This window comes from Arachis ipaensis, chromosome B09 (assembly GCF_000816755.2).
Source record: "Arachis ipaensis cultivar K30076 chromosome B09, Araip1.1, whole genome shotgun sequence".
In the NCBI taxonomy this organism is placed as follows: Eukaryota; Viridiplantae; Streptophyta; class Magnoliopsida; order Fabales; family Fabaceae; genus Arachis; species Arachis ipaensis.
In genome coordinates this window covers 3,838,964-3,861,106 of record NC_029793.2, presented here as the reverse complement: position 1 = coordinate 3,861,106, position 22,143 = coordinate 3,838,964, and the positions used below count along the sequence as shown (strand labels likewise).

Genomic DNA, 22,143 nt, shown 5'->3' with positions numbered 1-22,143 from the left:
TTTCTCTCTTGGTGGTCAAAGAAATAATATGAACTTCTGAGTTCTGAGGTACCAACCTGGTGATATAAGTTATCTGTTCTTGCTGAGTATTAAAGAATTGGAGCTTAAAACAAATGGAAGAGTTGAAACGAGATTTTAACAAACAAAACGATAAGCCATGTCACAAAGAAAAAGAGCTTTTATATTCTTAATTATCTAGATATCCCTTGTAGTTCTAGACCCTATTTTATGACGAACAGTCGCATTTGTCATGTTTTTTGCCAACTCTCACTTTTTTTTATATTAGCCCTCTAGCACTCCTCGGGAATAATTATTTACAAACTTTCATCGATTAACAAACTTAACCAACTCGTCTTGTCAAAGAATAATATGAACTTCTAAGGAATTAACCTGATGACATAAGTTATTTATTGTTCATGAATATTAAAGCGATATATTTTTTATGAATATATCACATAGTTGAATATTTAAAAGAAAAGGGGAAAATGGTAAGAATTTAAAGAGAGGCTTGTTAACTGCATCCAATGGTGAGGTGAGTGAGATTGATGTCACTGATATTGGAACAGTTGAAAGAAAGAAAGTGTTGCAAATGTTGGTAGGTACTGCTGAAAAGGATAATGAGAAGTTTCTGTTGAAGCTGAGGGAAAGAATTGATAGGTATATATAATATCCATTGTTAAAGCTTGTCTTCTCTTTTATTTTCTTCAACAGTTTTAAATTGCAAAACTTTCCTTTGAATATTTTCTAGAGTTGGAATCAATATTCCAACAATTGAAGCCAGGTTTGAGCATCTAAATGTTGAGGCAGAAGCTCATGTTGGCAGCAGAGCCTTACCCACGTTTTTTAACTTCATTGTTAATATAGTTGAGGTAAACCACGTGTGATTTCTAAATCTCTCTTTCCTTTGATGCTTCAATCAAGATTGTTGTTGGTTTTAGTTTGTGTAGGATTTGTACTTATTCTGAAATTTTTAATCTTCCAGAGTTATTTGAATTATCTTCATATCCTTTCAAGCCAAAAGAAGCAAGTGACCATTCTTAAATATACTAGTGGAATTGTAAGACCTTGTAGGTAAGAAGATAGGATTAGTTGGAATCCTGAAGCTCAAACTTTATTCATCTTCCTATTCACCACTACATTTTGTTTTCATTTTCAGGATGACATTGCTTTTAGGCCCTCCAAGTTCTGGAAAAACCACACTTCTTTTGGCTCTGGCAGGAAAGCTTGGTCTGGATCTTAAGGTTAAAGTGCTTCTTTCATGTTTTTCTTCATGTATGCATCAATCAGATAATCTAACCAAACCATGATTATTGCTCACCTTATATCCATTTTTTGCTGAAAAATATGTTGCAGGTTAGTGGCAGAGTTACCTATAATGGCCATGAAATGAATGAGTTTGTACCTCAAAGAACTGCAATATACATCAGCCAGAATGATGTTCATATTGGAGAAATGACTGTGAGGGAAACCTTGGCTTTCTCAGCAAGGTGTCAAGGGGTTGGTTCAAGATTCGGTTAGTCGAATTTTACCTTAATTGCCATGCGTTGAAGAAGATAGCTTCCAAATCTGTAAACTGTAGTCTAAGCATTCTGTTTTACATTAAAACAGTTTTTGACTAATGAAATTTCTTAGGATCCTCTATTCGCTGTATGCCTGATTGCGAATCAAAATAATTTAACTAACAAAGTAAGCAATAAGTTCTTCTTTTTCTGGCTAGGTTTATATTCCCAGGCTCCCTTCGTTCTTTGTCTCAATGTTTCGGCAATAATAATTAGAACTAGATATTTAGCATTAGAAGAGGGATATAGAGCTAGCGTTAATTTTTTTTATTGCCTTTACATTATTATTGAGGAACCTTCAACATGGGATAGTAGTAGTTTAATTACTTTGATAGTAGTTGTTATTGTCTATTCGTAATATATATATCAAAAGCTAATTAAAAAAGCAATGATGGCTGTGAAAGATTTGGAGAATATATTATTAAGATTTCATTCCTATGAAAATATGTTGAGGTATCTGATTTGTTTGATAAACTGAATTTGGCAGATTACAAAAATTTAGGCTAGAGTGGTTATCCTTGTTTGTCTATATTCTTAGCAACGGGAGCCAGATTGAGTCAAGACCAACTTTGGAACAGGTAATAATTATTAGCATTTTAAGATTTGTGCTACTTGTTGATGAAAATTGTAAGGGAAAGTTAGGGAAGTTAGCAAAATTGTAAGGGAATATGAGTGAAATCTCTGAACCTTTTAAGAAGCTACAACTTGAAAGCCATTTAATAAGTTTGACATAACACTAAATGCTACTACTTGGACTTCAACTCAGAAAGAGCACATATAATGGTGAATTGGTGATTCTAACACTTTCTGAGTCCACTTTCTTTACTTTTACTACTATCTTTCATCCATTTTGTGCATTTGATTTTTCTTATTCTGACTCTGATTTATTTTTGTTCAAGTTGGTTTTTTTTACGGCAAATGAAGTAATTGTTTGAATGATTTAGTTTACTTTCTTTGAAAAATAAAAATAAATTACTTGTTTTTAGCATTTTATTCTATGGCCGCCAAGGCTTTTTTTTTTTGGCAGGAACATTTTTCTTGTTCAGAAAAATAAGGTCCTAAACAAATACTTGTATCATAAGGGAAATATGTTGATTATTGTTCATTAGAAAAACTATCTCATTACTCTGCTGATACAGTTTAAAGTATAAACTTGTGGATGTTATTAGTATGTGCTAAGTTATTGCCTAAGAGTGAGTTTATTTCAGGCTTTTGATAGTTCTTTGTAGTTGTAAATGACTTGAAATTGATATGTTAAAATTAATTAGTCTAGGTTATTTTTTATTTTTTGATGTCATTATTCTGATTCTTCTTGTTTGTTGGTGTTGTGATATTAATTTTGATTTTGTGGAACGGATTTGATACTGTTTTGAGTCTTTGATAATTGGTTACTAAGTTTTTGTAGAGGTTGAAGGTTATTAATTCAAGTTCTTTTTACACAAGAAAAAAGCAGGTTCATTTCTTTTCTTTTCTTTGCTTTATATGAACTTTGGTTGTTGCTTCGGTACCAAGGTTGTCTTGCCATGTAATGTACTCTCTTGCTGCTAACCTTCATTCCTTGAGTCATGGAAATTGATGAATTATTGCTGCTATATAGGCCATGTAATTGCAGTGCCAGTGAGGGAGAACCATCAAGCAGTGTTGCAAAGGCAAGCATTTCCTTTTGCTTTGTAACTTGGATCCTTGAGATTCTATTGTCCCTGGATACCTTTTTTGGGTGGCTGGATAGTGGCAGTGAAGTAATTGCAAGGACTTAAAAGTTCTGGATCTAAATAAACCATTGCTAATTGCAAGGACTTAAAAGCTCTGGATCTAAATAAACCATTGCACCTCACTTCGATGCTTATATCATTTAAGAGAGATAAGCCTAATCTGCCATTCGTCTCTTGTATTCCTTGTGTAGTTTAGCCTCCCGAAATTCTAAACTTGAATAGGTTAATATTAATAGTGGAATATTTTGATCATTTGAAGACGGTAATAACACTAGTTTATAATTTTGTGGAGATAGAGTACAATAATAAATAATAATATTTTATAGCTTATAAAAAAATTTTATAAGTAAAAATAAGGGCAAATCACTATATTAAACTAAGAGAAGAAAAAATTTACACAAATAAGTCAAATGAAAAACTGCTTCATGAATCTACCAATAGCCATTTTTATATAGTTCGAATCTACTCAATTCGACTCCATTTACATATAATTCGAATTATACACACATGCACACACACTAATTCGAATTAACCTGATTCGAATTACACATACAGTAATTCGAATTAGGGTGATTCGAATTACACCCTGATTTATTAAAAAATTTAATAATTTATTAAAAAAATAATTAAAAAATTAAAAAATATATATTTTATTTCATGTATTAAAAAAAAACTAACAAAATATTTAATTACGAGACTTCTTTAAAATATTAATGAGTTATCAATTCAAATTCCATACAATACACTTTTGTCCATTTTTAATAGTTCATAAATATTTTTTAATAAATTTTTTTAATGAATTTATTTAAATTATACTACAAAAAATATTTTATTCTATGCAAAACAATTTTAAAAAAAATGGCTTAAAAAATGTTAGGAGTACTATAAAAATTTGTAATGTTCTAATGACTTAGGTAAATACATGCATGTACTAAATAAAGTACTCTACATAGTCAATAATAATTTAGAAATTAAAGAAAATATTTTATTCCATACAAAACAATTAAAAAATATATATTTTATTTCATGTATTAAAAAAAAACTAACAAAATATTTAATTACGAGACTTCTTTAAAATATTAATGAGTTATCAATTCAAATTCCATACAATACACTTTTGTCCATTTTTAATAGTTCATAAATATTTTTTAATAAATTTTTTTAATGAATTTATTTAAATTATACTACAAAAAATATTTTATTCTATGCAAAATAATTTTAAAAAAATAGCTTAAAAAATATTTTTTTAAATTATTTTGCATACAATAAAATATTTTTTGTAGTATAATTTAAATAAATTCATTAAAAAAAATTATTAGAATTTATTACGAAAAGGGAGTAATAATGAGATTTTTGTTTGGCTGATTTGCGTAATATCAAGGGAGTAATAATGAGATTTTTGTGTAATAATGAGATTTTTGTTATCAAGGGAGTAATAATGAGATTTTTGTTTGGCTGATTTGCGTAATATCAATCTCCCCTTGGCATATATGTGATTTTTTACCCTAAAAACTTACTAACAAAAACAATAACAAAAGTAACAAGAATTATATGTAGCATTTACCTCATAAAAACTTACTAACAAAAACAATAACAAAAGTAATAAGAATTAAACTTAATTGTGGATCAATTTCCTAACAAAGGAAAAGACCCTCTAAAAATTGGCGTATGCCACTTTATGCAACGTGCACACGGTATTCTTTAGTAAAAGGCGAAAGAATAGTTCGCTCTGTGCACAATGCGTGGCTGCGTGCTCTAAGATGGATGTATTTAGTGGATTTTATATTGGTCCTCTTATCCAAAACATAGGTAATATCTCCGATGTAGGACTTCAAATGACAAAGATATTCATTTGTTCATGGTTGTACACGTTATTTGTGACATAAAATGTCTCACTCTGACTTTCTACAATAATTAGAAGTTGAACTTCAATGCTTCTCTCATAACATCAACATTGTGCACCGTTTTGAAACTAAAACACTATGTTCAAGATTTAGAGAACTGGCCAATCATCTGAAAATTTTTTTGCTTTGAAATTTAACATATTGTATATCAATAGGCTGCAATTGTACGTGAAATGAAGACAAAATCACAACTTTCCTGTGTAAAGTGAAGTTCTGTTGTATCTAATTAGTGCAAAATGTAAACCAACTGAATGAAACAGGAATTTAATTGAGAAGGGGCTCCAAGTACAACTGTACAAGCACATATCTTACATACATAAGATGTTCGTTTATGACTGTGTGTGCACTTATTTATCTGTGCAATATCATAAGAATTTAGCTAATATCATATTAAGAGTATAATAACAAAGAATTTGAAATTTTTAATAGTATAAAAAACCTATATCATAAATCACTGTATTACTCAATTTAATTACTTTAAAATAATTTTTTTATAACAAAAAAAATCCCTATTAGCAGAGGTGAAATAATAGGCCAAAAGAGATTATTCAAGCAATAACAAAATCAAAGAATGAAAAAGTATTTTGACTAGTTTAGTTCTGCTAAAAAGTAAACTAATTAGGGAATTGAATTTAGATATTGAAAAAACAGACAAACTGTAACACATAAAACAAGAATTTTACTTACATGGAGAGGCTCTTTAAAAAATTGGGATAGACTACTCTAAGCAATGTGTGTACGGTATTCTTAGTAAATGACGAAAGAATAATTCGCTCTGTGCCCACTGTGTAGCGTGATTTGTGATTCAAGCCTATCCTAACTCTTATATGAGCAGTCATGTCAAAACCAAAGCTAAACTCTTTGGTGTGGCACCTTAACAGACAAAGATATTTAAGGTGTGTTTGGAAAATGTGTTAAAAAAAAGGGCAAAAAACGTATATGTGCCAAGTTGGGTTGAAAATTACCAATTCTGATACATCAATCCACCAAAGGATAAATTAATGTAATTCGAATCAATACATTTTGAATTAGATATCAATGTAATTCGAATTGATATAATTCGAATTATTCCCAAGTAACGTGCCTAAGTAATTCGAATCAATATGCATCGATTTAAGTTAGAGTAGTTCGAATTTAGTCAATTCGAATTACTAGCATCAGCTGCATAAAGAGGAAGTTCGAATCAAGTAGTTTCGAATTACTATTGTTTTCTAAGCAAGAGTAATTCGAATTGATATGATTCGAATTATATATATATATAGTGCGAATGAACTTGATTCGAATTACTAAGAAGGAAAGCTCTATATATACGATGTGTACGTGAGTTGCTCTCAATAGAGGGGTAAGATGGCTAGTGAGGATAGTTTTCTAGTGCTGGTTCACCACAGAGGATCGATTAAGAGAAAAACTCGATCTGGTGTGAAGTTCACCGATAAGGATCCTCTCTGTATTATCGTGAGGTCAACGACGAGCTATGATGACCTTGTTAGCTCTGTACTGCTGAAACTTGGTCTGGAGGGTCTGAAAATGGTTAAGAAGTTTTTCTATCGCATTCCAACGACGGTCCTCCAAGATACCGTGAAGTATGACTGTTTCACGATCGGAAGTGATGAGGACTTGCAGGTCATGTATCATTGTCGCCGGCAGTTTCCCGAGGTGAGGACACCAGAGCTGTTGGCAAAGTTGGTTGATGTGGTATCCAGCTCGGGGGGTTCGAACCGGAACACGAACACTTTAGCCACGGTGGCTAGTTCTAGCTCGAGACCTGCCATTGCTTCTTCCTCCGTCCCTGTGTACGAGCCACCGACCCAGCCTGTCGCCTCCCCTTCGTTCGCTGTTGATCTCAGTGGCAATATCGGCGACGAGGTTGGTACAGGGGAACATCTTCCGACCTCAGTACATTGTGCTACACCAGCTGGTGTTGGAGACGGATTGTTTGATGATCCAGATGACGATGATGTTGAGCCGGATCTGATTGCTGACGATAGTGGCGATGATCTCGCAGCGAGTGACTCGAGAGGGGCTGCAGGTGGATCTAGTTCTGGCACACAGCAGTACCCATCCCATTTTTCATCATTGGACCTGGATGCCATGGGGCAGAACGGGCTTCCTGGGCAGGCTGCTGGCTTTGGCGCTAGAGATGTGGATGGGTCTGCTGGTATGACAGAGTTCCAGGTTGGTCAACAGTTTCAGGATAAAGATGAGGCCCTGTTGAGTGTGAAGACTTACAGCATCCGCCGAGGGGTACAGTACATGGTGGTTGAGTCTGACTATCGCCGGTATGTGGAAAAGTGTTCTGAGTTTGGGAATGGGTGCACATGGTTGATTCGGTTGAGTCTTCGGCAGCGCAAGGGCATCTGGGAAGTGAAACGGTACAACGGACCGCATACGTGTCTCGCCACCTCTATCTCCAGCGACCATAGGAGTTTGGATTATCATGTGATAGCGACATTCATTATGCCAATGGTGAGGGCTGATGCATCCGTCAACATCAAGGTGCTCATAAATGCCACGGCCGCAAATTTTGGATTCAGGCCGACGTACAGGAGGGTCTGGATGGCGAAGCAGAAGGCTGTTGCCATCATCTATGGTGACTGGGATGAGTCGTACAACAAGCCCCCTAGGTGGGTGTTAGGAGACCATGCCTGGTTCAGTAGCAGTCCTTCGGACATGCCCAGTTCGAGTTGGGGGCCAGTTGGACGAGTCTCATGCTTATTTTCATAGGTTGTTCTGGACGTTCCCACCTTGTATTGAGACATTCCGTCATTGCAAGCCGTTGGTGAGTATTGACGGCACCCATATATATGGTAAGTATGGCAGAACGTTGCTAGTCGCAATTGCACAGGACGGGAACTCCAACATACTCCCTGTGGCATTTGCACTAGTTGAGGGTGAGAATGCTGATTCGTGGTCCTTCTTTCTCTCTCACCTCCGTCAGCACGTCACACCGTAGCCAGGTCTTCTAGTTATTTCGGACAGCCATAACGGCATCAAGGCCGCGCTTGAGGCTCCTGATGGGGGATGGCTACCTCCAGCTGCATACCGGGCATTCTGCATTCGACACGTAGCAGCAAATTTCGCCCTCACCTTCAAGGGCAAAGACGCTCAGAGGCTTCTTGTGAATGCCGCATATGCGAAGACCGAAGTGGAGTTTGATTACTGGTTTGACATTCTGCGGTCTGAGAATCCGGCCATGTGTGACTGGGCGAACAGGATTGAGTATTCGTTGTGGACACAGTATTGTGATAAGGGGCGCAGATTCGGGCACATGACAACCAATATCTCTGAGTGTGTGAACTCAATCCTTAAGGGTGTGAGGAACCTCCCTGTGTGCTCGCTGGTGAAGGCCACATACGGCAGGTTGGTTGAACTATTTGTCCGCAAGGGGAGGGAGGCCGAGGCCCAGCTAGGTATCGGACAACAATTCAGTCAATACCTGGTAAAGTGTATCGCGGCCAATCTGAAGACGGCTAGGTGCTTCACGGTGACTGTATATGACAGGGATAACTCGGAGTACACCGTGGCAGAGACGACTCCGACTGGTTCGTTCTCACTGGGTAGCTACAGGGTCTCACTAGCTTCGCAGACATGTGATTGTGGCTACTTCTAGGCACTTCATTTTCCATGTCCGCACGCATTGGCATGCTGTGCCTACTCACGTGTTACTTGGCAGCCATACGTCCACCAGGTTTATCGACTTAGTTCGATTTTCAGTGTATATCGGATGTGATTCACACCTCCCATCCCGGAGGGTTTCTGGCCACCTTATGACGGGCCAACCGTTATACCGGACCCGAATATGAGGCGTGCAAGGGAGGGTCGTCCGCGGTCCACTCGGATACGGACCAATATGGATGAGGCAGATCCGAACCAGCCCAAGAGATGTGGCCTCTGTAGGCAACCCGGACACACTCGCCGGAGTTGGCCACAAGCCGGAGGAACCAGTCATGCAGGGTGAAATGAATAGTTATGTCTGGATTTGTGTTCTATTTTGTATTAGTTTGACCATCTGTACTTGTTTTCTAGAAAAAAGATGTACTTTGTTTGCTAAATAGTAAGTTTTCAGTGTTGAAATATCCGTCTCGTAGAAGACATGTATGTTAAATGTGTTAACTATTATGGAAATAAAATACATAAGATCAGGAAATAACATATACCAAATTAAAATACAAATTAAAATACATAAGATCAGGAAATAAAATACATAACATCTGATGGACTAACAAATTAAAATACAACACCGATAACAAAACGATATAACATACAACAAAGATCAGGAAATAACATATACCACGATACACAAATCATCTAAAGAGGTGCGACCCCGTGCCACAACGGCGTGGAACTCGTGTCCGGTGACCTCGCCGGATAAGGGGCTCCTCATCCTCGATCTCGTCCTCCTCGTCCTCCGGGGGTGGCTGGGCAGGCACCCTAGACTGGACATGTATGGGTCTGAACGAGGATGGTCTGGCGACTGAATGTGACGCACCAGTATGTGCGGATGCTGGGGTCCCACCCAAGGCGAAAGGCTGAACTGGGCCCACAGAGGGAGGCTCATTCAGATCGACATCTAACGCTGTCTGTGTCCCCGACGTCTGTCCCCGTCGACGGGATGCCTCATCCTCCTGCATGATGGTGGTGATATCATCTAGGAAATGTGATCCACCAAAATCCACGTCAATCCCATCACCGGCAAGAAACTTTGAAAACATGGATCCGGGAATCACCCATGGCGTATTCTCCTGATGTGGCTGGTCATCAGTCGGAACACCAACGAAGTAATCTCCGAGAGGACCCTCTCCCAGCCCGGTGTCAGCATGGCTCGATGGATCTCCCATATCGGATCCATACCACTATCCACCTAGTCCACCATGAGAGGGCCTAACACCACCCACTGCAGCCCCCCCTCCATCGGCATGATCACCACGATCAGGCATATCCTGCCCAGGAGCAGCCCCCCTCCTCCTGCCTCCACGCCCTCGTCGTCGACCACCGCCCCTCCCGGCTTCCTCACCCTCCTCCATAGCCTGGTCCAGCCATCTCCACTCACGATGGCTACGACGTGTCCCGACTCGAGCTCTCCTCTCAACCCGATGCTTGTCAGGAACGTCGTCAACTCGGTCCATATCTGGAACTCGGCCGGCACCCCTCTGCGTCGCCTCAACCGGAATAGGAATACCTCTCGGATCCCCCAAGTACATCTCAGGTGACAAGAACCTCTTTCCATGCTGATGCCACCAAACCAATAACTCATGTGAAGGTCCCGGGTCAGCAACAACATCGAACCGCAACACGTGCTCCGCACGTGTCTCCCAATAAAAGTGCCAGTGCTGTAAATGGGACGGGAACCAACGGTCACCACCTCTCCCGTCCTTTGACATCAAGAAGTCGATGTTCAGGGCGGGATGCAGGGGAGGCTGTACGCCGCCGAACTGCGGCCACACTCTATCAACCTGATGCCACTCAACCACCGCAAAATATATCAGGGACGTCACACACCGCCATAACATCGTATGCCTAGGCTCCAAGACCTCCGGATGAACCACCTGGAGGACATCGGGTGTGCTATAGGGCATCCATATAAACTGAAAAAAGCAAATCAAATCCATTTGACGAATTCGTTAAACCGTATAAACTGAAAGAAGCATTAACTATACATATGAGATTAGCGTACTTACATCCCGAGCCTGTAACAAGTCGATCTTCAATCGAGCCATCTGCACCCGAGGTCCCTTCTCGCTAATCTCAGGATTGTAACCTGACCACCTGCATAAGAAATTAAAGATGCTACTGCATTAAATGAGTGATTCTAAAAGGCATAAAATTGCATGAGAAATTGACAATAAATAAAATAAAGAAAAATAGTTCAATACGATAGTGGTACCTCGAGGCAAGGGGCCAGCTAAAGGCATCATACCCAGCAGGCCTAAAACCAGAAAAACGCCAAAAGATCAAAGACTGAAGTAACTGTAACGGCCCAGCTAACTTCACTACATGTCTGTTGGCCACTCGGCACATGCACCGGTACAACCATGCTAGTGCCGCCGACCCCCAGCTATAGCCACCCATCTCCTCAAGCCTAGCCACAAACAATAACCATTTGATGTGAATACGATTGCCGGACTTGTCGGAAAACAGCTGGGTGCCCAACAACATCATGATATAGGCACGGGCAAAGCGCCTGACCGTCTCCTCATCTGCCCCCTCGGGGCACTCTGCAAAAGTCTCCTGGAACCAGGTACAGTTCACTGCGAACTTTTGTATTTGGTTCGCGGGAGGTAACACACCAAGCAACTCATGGAACCACTGCCAAGCTGGCCTGCCACCCTCTATGTATACGTGAAAGTCTGTCAGGCAACCACTGACGTAATGTCCGTCTACTAGCAATCCCAACTGGTACGCGACGTCCTGAAGTGTGATGGTGCACTCGCCGAACGGCATGTGAAACGTGTGCGTCTCCGGACGCCACCGCTCTACGAATGCACTGACAAGGGGCTCGTCCAATCGGAACCATATGTCGTTCAGTCTCGCAAGATGGTATAGTCCGGCCATCTGCAAGTACGGAACGTACCTCTCATCAAGTCGCATCCCCTGCTGCCGCCGCATGCTCGATATGCAACGCCGGGGCTGCGCATTACATGGATCGCATAATTAGAACGATTTACAATACCACTAACGGATAAAATTCACGACGCTAACAAGTAACAAATTAGAAAAATACCACTAAATTCCACATGCAAAAGCAAACTCTACTAAACTGCTAGCAAAACCCTAAGCAAATCCGCATACTCAAACCGCATCCAAAAAATTAGAAAAATAAACCACATGCAAATCCACTTACGAAAACTACGGGCAAAACCAATCATCAAACCACTCATTAAACCACGGACAAATCCACTTACAAAAATCATGGGCAAATCCACTTACATAAACCGCATGCACTACAACTAACCCAAACCACTGACATAAACCGCCAATAAAACCGCATTTAAAACCGCTATCATAAACCACTTGAAATACCGCTTTCATAAACCACTAACATATACAAATATAATAAACCACCATCATAAACCACTAACCTCGTCGTTGATCACCCCGGCTATATGAGCGACTCCATCCAGTCGATACAGCCTTCCCGGATCGTCCCCCATCGCCTAAGTTTGCCGCTCCAAACTTTCTCGGGCCGGTTTTGGGTCGTTTTCTCTGGGATTTTGTGGGGTATGAGATTGAAAAACTGATTTGAATGAACTAGGTTCGAACTCCTTATATAGGGCATTCACTTGTAATTCGAATCAACTAGTCTCGAATTACCTTTTGTTGCGAAATGCGAGTAATTCGAATCAACTCGTTTCGAATTACAACTTGTTGCGATTTGTACGTAATTCGAATCAATTCGATTCGAACTTCCTAAAAATAACGTCTACCTACTAATTCGAATTGATTTAATTCGAACCATGCATCCTTAATTCGATGCTTATTGATTCGAACTACATTCGAATAATGGTTGGTTATAATTCGAAATATATCAATTCGAATTATGTGGGATTGTAATTCGAATTGTATTGATTCGAATTACATTATTTTGTCCTTTGGTGGATTGATGTATCAGAATTTCGTTTGGCTGATTTGGGTAAATTTCACCTGCCCTTGGCGCATTTTAGTGTTTTGCCCTAAAAATAATGTATCAAAAGAGAAAAAATATTACAGAATGAAAAATATAGTCGAATTAAATATTAAATCATTTAATATTTATTTTAATTAAATCAATCAATTAATTAATTAATATATTTAAATGAATCAAATAAAACAAATAAAAAAATATATTCATAAATATGTTACGTGGGTCGTGGGCTATGTTATTCAAAAATGAAATAATCAGTATTAAGTACCATTTTAAATTATAAGGATTAGTAAAACAATCCACCCATCTATATAATCCCGTTATTCTCCTCATCCGCGAGAGTGCCGTCGTCCCATCGGCGCAGCCCTCCTCCCCCACCACCGCCGCAAACTCGAGCAGTAACACTCTCCCTTCAAGTTGTTATGGAGCAGCCTCATGATTATGACGAGATGAATAGGAATCCTTTGAGAGTCACCATAAACGCCCCGAAACGGCTGCTGTCTTCGACGGTAACGCCATCGCAGCCGCCGTCAGTCCTTCCGGATGAACTCCTCACGGAAATCTTGCTGAGACTTCCGGCAAAGTTACTTCTCCGTTTACGGGGTGTGTGCCGTTCATGGAGAACCCTAATTTCCACCTCCAATTTTGCGAAAGAACATGTTCAACGTTCAATCGCCGCGGATCCAAGTTTGAGTGGGCCACGAGTTGCTTATCATCATAGTTGGAAATACAAACACAACACATTCGGAGATTTCTCCTTACGATCCTTGTTTGAGAATCCTTCCAAATCTACAGAAGTCGTTCTCTTCGAGGAGAGACGTAGTCACAGAATTCTTGGATCTTGCAATGGATTGCTGTGCTTGCATGAGGGTGTTGACACCCTCAACAACCATGTCAAGTTGTGGAATCCCTGTACTGGATTAACATCCCAATCGCTGAAAATTTGGGGTTTCATGTGGATTTCCGGCTTCGGCCACGATCATGTGAATGACGAGTACAAACTTGTTACCACTGTATATCAGAAACAGACAAAACCTCATACATCTGCCACCATAATTTATACATTTTGCCGGAACCATTCCATGAGAAAAATTCAAGATATCCCGTTTCGTAGCATATATGGTGATGGTAAAGGCGTATTTGTGCCTGGCACTGCCACTCTTAACTGGATTCGTCAGCATGGCGCTCGGGATTTCATGGTTCTTTCCCTTGACTTGGTGAATGAGACTTTTAGTGAGTTTTCTCTGCCCCCTAAGGATCCAGATAATAAAACCTTCTTCTTCTGTGCTGAGGAACTGCCTTGCAGTTTGTTTTAAGCATGAGAAAACTCATTGGTCTGTGTGGCTAATGGAGGAGTATGGAGTGCCTCAATCTTGGACTAAATTGGTTACCATCCCCTGCCACCAGCGTCTAGCTGGTGATCATTTATGCCCATTGTATATCTGGGGAAATAATGTTCTTGTGACGGTTGCATCATCTAAAGAAAGAGTTCTGTATAACTTGGATAATGAAAGCTTTGAATTTCCTGTATTGAAACCTACTACTGCTACTTTGTCTCTCTCAAAGGGATTGGAGTTCCATATTTATCATGAAAGCTTAGTTTCACCGTCGTTTGGTGGCCTTCGAGGTAGCTCATCCCGAATCCGGTTGATCAAAGACTAGTGTAGAAGCTCTCTTCTAAATGGTCTGATTGTTTTCAACTCCTTATGCATTCCTTTTGAGTTTTGAGAGTTCATCTGTTCTTGCTTTTCTAGTTTAGTGATTTATTTATCTAGTTTTTTACAAAACTATACTACCTGTTATGACTATTGCCCATTTAATATTTACATGCCCAGGCTGAATTTGTAGGAATGACCATCATTTACTAGTGTCCCTTTGCACTTAAAAGTATAATTTATGCATGATGAAGCTTTGATCTTAGATACAAACCTATTATTTTAGGGTAAAATTAAGGGGAGACAATGGAATATGTAATTTAATGCCTACCATTTCCTTTTAATTTTGTTGTTTTTGGATCCAAAACTGGATGCTTTACCAGTTGAACCAGAGGAAATATGCTGATAATTGGTGTATGAATGATCCGTACCATAGTATTAGGATCTTCAAATTATGGATTCAAGGTCATGAATTATTCTTTTATGACTAAACAAAAATCAAAATTAATACATTTTTATTTTTTATTTTTTATTTCTTGTGATAAATAAATGATTACCAGCTTTCAGTGATCAACATACTAGGTACTTGCCTACTAGGTAGTGGGAAAAATGATGTATGGATACATTTTTTTCTCTCTTGGTCAAAGAAATAATATGATATGAACTTCTGAGTTACCAACTTGGTGACAAAAGTCATCTGTTATTGATGAATGATGAGTAATTGAGTATTAAAGAATTGGAGCTTAAAACAAATGGAAGAGTTTAAACGAGGTTTTAACAGGCAAAACGATAAGCCATGTCACAAAGAAAAAAAGTAGTTGTAGACCCTATTAAAATCAAAATTAAATCCACTTCTGCTATTGATACATTTTTTTTCGTCTTAGGTCAAAGAAATGATATAAACTTGAGGTACCAACCTGGTGACATAAGTTATCTGTTATGAGTATTAAAGAATTGGAGCTTAAAAGAAATGGAAGAGTTTAAACGAGATTTTAACAAACAAAACCATAAACCATGTCACGGAGAAAAAAACTTTCATATTCTTAATTATCTTGATATCCCTTGTAGTTGTTCCATGCAAATTGAAATTCAAACTCTCAATACTTACTTAAAAAGATGAGTGAATTGACTGTTGACTAACTCCACTTGATTCTATTTATTGACCAACCCTCGTGTTTGTCATGTTTTTGCCCAACTCTCACTTTTTTTTCTTTTTTGGACCAATATTAGTCCTCTAGAATTTCTAGTATATATATATATTAGCACTCCTCGTAAATAATTATTGAGAAAGTCTAGAGGGCCAGCAGTTTTATTAAAAGTTGGTCAGCAATTAACCATCAAATGAGTAATCCTATACCATTGGATGTCATCTCCCACCATTAAAAACATATATGATGGCTAATTGATGGCTACGTATCACAAATTATGCTGCCTCTAGCACTCCTCATAATTATTTATAATTTTCAGCTACTATTGGGAGATGACAAAAACAATGCGGGGAGAAAAGATAATTATTAATTACTATATTTTTTTGGTGACTAATTATTAATTACTATAAGTACTAAGAACGTGGGATGTGAAAAAAGAAATAGCCACTAAATTTGATTTTGATCTACTAAAAAATTTAGGATTTATTTAAGTGNTTATTTTTAGTACTTTTATTTTAATTATTAAAGATTTACTAAACACACTAAAAAATAAAAAAAAATCTTTTTTATTGAAAAAAGATTTTTTATCGATTTAATAACGTACAAACAAACACTAAAAATTTATTAAACATACTAAAAAGTAAAAAAATAAGATCTTTTTATATCAACTTAACAACATCCAATAAACATTTAATAATACAAATTAAGTTCATTGTATAAATTTTAAAGTCGTCTTAAAAAAAAGTGGATGCATAATTTGGAATTCAAAATTCATATAGAGCACAAACAACCAATTTTAAAATTTGATTCTCAAATAGATAGATTTTTGTTTCAGATATTAAAAAGATAATAAGATATATTTTTGAATCTCTATTTTATTTCATTCTTTTTTTCAAAACTCAAAACACAGGCGTTGGCGTTATATCGCGGGAAAGGAACTGGAAGAAATAAATAGCGCCGAGCTGCCAAGTTCGTGAGGCAACGTTTTCGCCATCGCCGCCATCGCCATTCTCCACCAACCTCCGCCGAAATCCAAATAGCGTTAATCTCCCCTTCAAGCAGTTATGACGCAGCCTAGGGATTATGAGAAGAGGAACAGGAAGCGTTTAAGAGTCACCAGAAACGGCCTGAAACGGCTGCTGCCTTCAACGGGAACCTCATTGGGGCCGCTTTCAGTCCTTCCGGATGAACTCATCAGAGAAATATTGCTGAGGCTTCCGGCGAGGTCGCTGCTTAGGTTTCAGAGTGTGTGCAGTTCATGGAGAACTTTAATTTCCAGCTCCCAATTCGCCAACGACCATGTTCGTTTAATCGCCGCTGATCCAAGTCTTAGCCATCCACGAGTTGTTTATCATGGTTGTTGGTTCTACAGATACAAAAAATTCGGAGATTTCTCCACACGGTGCTTGTTCGAGAACCCTTCCCAACCTACTGAAGTTGTTCGCTTCGCGGGAAAAAGTAGCCACGAAATTATTGGCTCTTGCAACGGATTGTTGTGCTTGCAAGACATTACTGTCATGGATAACTTAATCATGCTATGGAATCCCTGTACTGGATTGACATCCCAACCGCTGGAAATTCGGGGTATCATAGGAGTTTGCGGCTTTGGATATGATCATGTGAATGACGAGTACAAGTTTGTTGCGGTTTTAGAACAGGAACCGCTTAGAATTGAAACCAGAATTTATACATTTTGTCCAAACCCTTCTAGGAGAATCATTCAAGATACAGCGTTTAAAAGGATAATTGGTAATGGTAAAGGGGTATTTGTGCCTGGCACCGCCACTCTTAATTGGATTCATTGGCATGGCTTGGTTCTTTCCCTTGACTTGGTGAAGGAGACTTGTAGTGAGTTTTCTCTGCCTCTCAACCTCAAGGCTCCGGAAAATAAATCCTTCGTCTTTCCACACTTATGTATGCTGAAGAACTGCCTTGCATTTTGTTGCAGCCATGAGAAAACTCAGTGGTCTGTGTGGCTGCTGAAGGAATATGGAATGCCTCAATCTTGGACTAGATTAGCCACCATCCACTGTCACCACTCACTGCTTACTGGTGCTGAGTTACACCCATTATATATCCGGAGAAATACTCTTCTTATGGCGGTGGCATCAACTTCAAAGATAGTTTTGTATAACTTGGATGATGGCAGTTTAGAATTTCCTCTACTGAAACCTACTCCTGCAGATGTCCCAATGGGATTGTGGTTCTATATTTATCATGAGAGCTTAGTTTCACCATCATATCGTTGTCTTCGAAGTAGCTCATCCCAAATCTGGTTGATCAAACCTTAGTGTACAATCTCTCTTCTAAATGCTTTCATTCTTGTCAACTGATTCTTGTGATTATTCAAATGACATAACTCTGCCAAACTATGCCCTTTCTCAGATTTCACAATGTATACACTTAATGTTCTCAATTCACACAGTTTGTGAATGTCTAGACATAGTGAATCACAACCACCAAGGATAAGATGCCGGAGATTTTGTAAGCGAGTCAAGTTTTTCGGCAGACTATAAAGCTTCCCACAATTCATTAGTTTCAAGATTTCCAATTTATGCAAACTGTAAATAGAATCAGGAATGGTCTTAATATCTAGAACACAAAGCCCAAGATATCTCAAGTGGCTGAGTGAAGGAAATTTGGAAAATCTGTAACACAAAACTCGAAGAGAACTGTTTCTTGGAAGCCAATCATAGTTGTTTTGAAAATAACCATCCCATTTCAACTGATATAATGTCCTCAAGGAGTCAATTTTCTCACATGCTCCCTTTTCTATTGGTGTTTCAGTTTGGCCACCACACTCAAAACCTATATGATGTGTGTTTCTTGGCAAGTCAATCAGGTTTGATTTCTCTAGAAACATACATTCTTGCTCAGCAATTCATTGAGCAAGATCATGGACTAGACCATGCATTTTGAAATAAATTTTACCTGACTCATCATTGATCTTGACATCTTGAAAGAATGATTTATTATATAATTCATTCCAAATCATGTTACCAACCTCTTCTATGTCCAAGTTTGCCCGAGAAGAAATAAAGTCACTAGCCATCCAAAGATGAATCAAATCTTGCTTTAGGATTTCTGTATCTTTGGGAAATATGGCACAGAAAGCAAAACACTGCTTCAATGTTGGCTTTGCTTTGACGAGTGGAGATGGCTTTGGTAAACAAATGAATTGTGGAGATTACATGTGCTTACGCGTTATGTCTTAATCAGTCATAACTCTTGACTCCTCAGTCAATGATGCAAAAACAGTGCCATCTTCAATGGAATATCCAAACTGATTTCAGCCACAGAATAATCCTTTTGGTATTTGGTTTGTAATTCTCGTAGATATTACTTTTAAATCAAAATTTCCTTGAAAAAATTGGCAAGAAGCTATGGTGCTAAAACCATTACATTATTGAACACCGGAGACATGCAATTGAAAAATCCTTATGAGCTTTTGTTTGATTTGTATTTGCAAATTATATTAATATTTGAATTATGTATGAAGTGCAAATTAGATGAGTGAATTATAAGTAACAAATTTTAAGAGCAAATCAATATAATTATATTCACAAATAAATAGATTGAATGACTCATTGAAAATTGTATTTTTGAAGGACTTTGAACCTAGGTAAGAAAAACAAGCGCTCTGTTTTTGTTAGCTCGTATATTAGTAAACATGAAAAAATTCTTAAGTTCTGAACTCTTCAAATTTTTGGAGAAAAGCCAACCAAATTCAAATAATTTATTATGTGATCAGTTTTAGAACATAATATTAGAATTGGCAAAACAAAATGTAATCACAACTAGTAAAGTAACCAACATGACTTTATTAAAATTGAAGTTAATCATTAAGCAGATAACTTAATTGAAATCGCTTATCCTCATTTCATTCTTCCTAATAAAAATTAGAAATTGAGCACAAGCACCACTTTTGCATTGAGCTGCTGGTCCACTTAGATTGAAAAATTGTATTTGCTGCATTTGTGTTCTATTGGCTATTAATGAAAGACCTTATAAACCACTTGTAATTCAAAATTTCCATTCTAAAAAGCTAATTATCACGAGAAAACATTCACCAAATTTTTTTCTTAGTAATGGTTATTATCTTTCTTTCTTTCTAGAATCTTGTTGATTGATTCAAAATGTTAGGGACGTAATACATGCACAAATCAAAGAAGGATTTAGAACAGTGACACAGATTGAAACTATTAGCCATATTTGTCAAAGACATGTGAATTTTCAAGTTAAAAATTCTTATGAAAAATTTGTAGTAGCATCAGAACTCGTTCAGCAGATTGGCCAATAAAAACCTTAATAATAAATACAAACATTTCTTAAAAACCTCAAACTAAATCTAGTAATCTACTATTAAATATTAATAGAAAAACAAATTCCATCATATTAATAAGTTTAAGACTCGCTATTAGTCAAAAGGGAGAATAATAATATTTTTCTGGGAATAAATGTACACCCAATTTACTTGAAAAATATTTTCTTTTAACTTTATAGAACTTTTGACATCATAACAAGTTAGTATTAAAATACACTGTAAGCAATAATTAACAGTTTTCGCTTATTGAAATTAGTATATTAATAGGCACAAATATACTTTTTATTTATTAAATATGTTTAATAATAATAGAGTAAATAATCAAATTTATTTCTAAAAAATTATCCGTTCTTCAAATAGTCTTTGAAATATTTTTTTAATCAAATACATCTTTCAAAGATTTTAAGTTAATTATATTAGTCATTTCATTACTCCTGCTGCTTACAGCATCTAAATTTACTGATGTAGAGTGACATTTCTCTAACTACAACACATACTTTACAATCCTAATTGGCTGCTAACACGATAAGTATTGACTATTATGAAAAAGAAGTAAAAATGAAACAATTCCATATTTTAATAATTTTCATTTTCTGCTATTGTGAAATTAAAACATCTTTTACTAGTTGAACTAATTTAGAGGAGTCTGAATGGCCACATATGGCACACTCATCTTGATAAAACTAATACAAGTGTCCCTTTGCACTTACTATTACTGTATAATTTATGCTTTCTGTTATTTCAAAATGACGTATTGATGCATTTTTTTCTCACGTGTTAAAAAAAATAATATGAACTTCTGATATACCAATCTGGTGTCATTTGTTATTGATGAATATTAACACAAGAATTTCCATGGACAAACTGGAGCTTAAAAGAAATAAAGAAACAAATAAATAGAGAGTTTAAACGAGATTATTAACAATAAGTCATATCACCGAGAAAAAAAATTGTATGCCTTAATTATCTGGACACCGCTTGTAGCCATTGTCCTTGTAATCTTTGGATTTGGATCTTCTAAATTTTGAATTTCTCTCTCATCCTTAAATAGTTTCTCTCTCATATTTTCTCTTGATCTCACCTATAAAATAAATGACGAGAGATTACACTTTACCCTCTAAGTGAAAATTTAAAATTTAGAGGAGCTAAATTCATAATCCTTTATATATATTTCTTTGAAATAACACTATTTTTGAACATAAGAATTTAGAAACTCAAACCAACAATGTTTTTTGTAATTTACAAATTAAGCATCGATAATGTGAATGCCAATTTGACATTTACTTCAATAATAAGTCCCCCACTAATAATGTAAACATAATCAAATGTAATTTTAATTGGCATGAATTCTTTGATCTAATAATGTAAACATAATCATTTTTTCCCCTCAATCACGACCAAAGTCATATGACAACCAATTAAACTCAATATCAAGTAAAGAACTTGGAACACTTGTTCATAAAATAAAGAACTATAGCACTGCCAACTACAGTAATGACACATGAAATCGAGTCACAGTTTTTGCATTTCGCTCATTTAATTTCAAAAAATCTTCAAAAGCAACATTAGTTTCGTACCTCACATTGCATATCCCTCTGTTTGTGGCAAAAATTACTATTGGAGAGAGCGAGCTCTCTAAAGCACGATTCAAATAGGAAAAGCATTCCATATCTAGCATGTGCACCTGCTCAGAATTATTAAGAAAAAGATTAACTACAAGCAATAGAAATGAGAGATTAAGAAAGTAATATATCCAACAACTAAGTCACCTCATCAATAAATAGAACTCCAGGGACAAGCTCTGCTACACCTTCATCAATATATCGGTTGACAACCTATCACAAATAGAATAATAACAGTAAACATACAAGTTAACCTCTTGGCATTGAGGCTTTTTGCTTACATTCATAGATATTTTAGTTAGTAGTCACCAATTTCCATTTATGGTTGAAAATAATTGAAAAAATTGCTAATGAAAATATTCCTTTTCATTTTTCATGAAAAATAGCTACATTTATAAGATTGAAATTGCAAGAAGAAAAAGCTTACCTTTATGAACATTCATATAAATAAAAAAGGAAAAAAAAATATAAGCGCAGATGACATGATTTGACAATACATTGTTAATTTCTTATTTCAGTTTGTCAGTGATTTCTGTTTTCCTAGACTTCAATATCTTGCCCATAAGAGACAGAATATCTTACCCACCTTTAAAAAAAC

The 22,143-nt window shown here is 36.9% G+C and overlaps 2 protein-coding genes and 1 long non-coding RNA gene across 3 annotated transcripts; 2 read left to right on the top strand and 1 right to left on the bottom strand.

Moving 5' to 3' along the window:
• Window positions 13,219–14,112, top strand: LOC107614839 (F-box/kelch-repeat protein At3g23880-like). Its single transcript, XM_016316969.1, has one exon. The coding sequence runs from the start codon at window positions 13,219–13,221 to the stop codon at window positions 14,110–14,112; it is 894 nt and encodes a 297-aa protein (XP_016172455.1).
• On the top strand, window positions 16,664–17,890 carry LOC107614840 (F-box/kelch-repeat protein At3g23880-like). Its single transcript, XM_016316970.1, has one exon. It carries the CDS (start codon window positions 16,664–16,666, stop codon window positions 17,888–17,890), a length of 1,227 nt encoding a protein of 408 aa, XP_016172456.1.
• Window positions 20,731–21,830, bottom strand: LOC110267130. Its single transcript, XR_002354478.1, has 3 exons — window positions 21,693–21,830; window positions 21,501–21,607; window positions 20,731–21,004 (listed from the first exon to the last, which is right to left on the bottom strand). It is a non-coding gene; the product is annotated as an uncharacterized LOC110267130 (long non-coding RNA).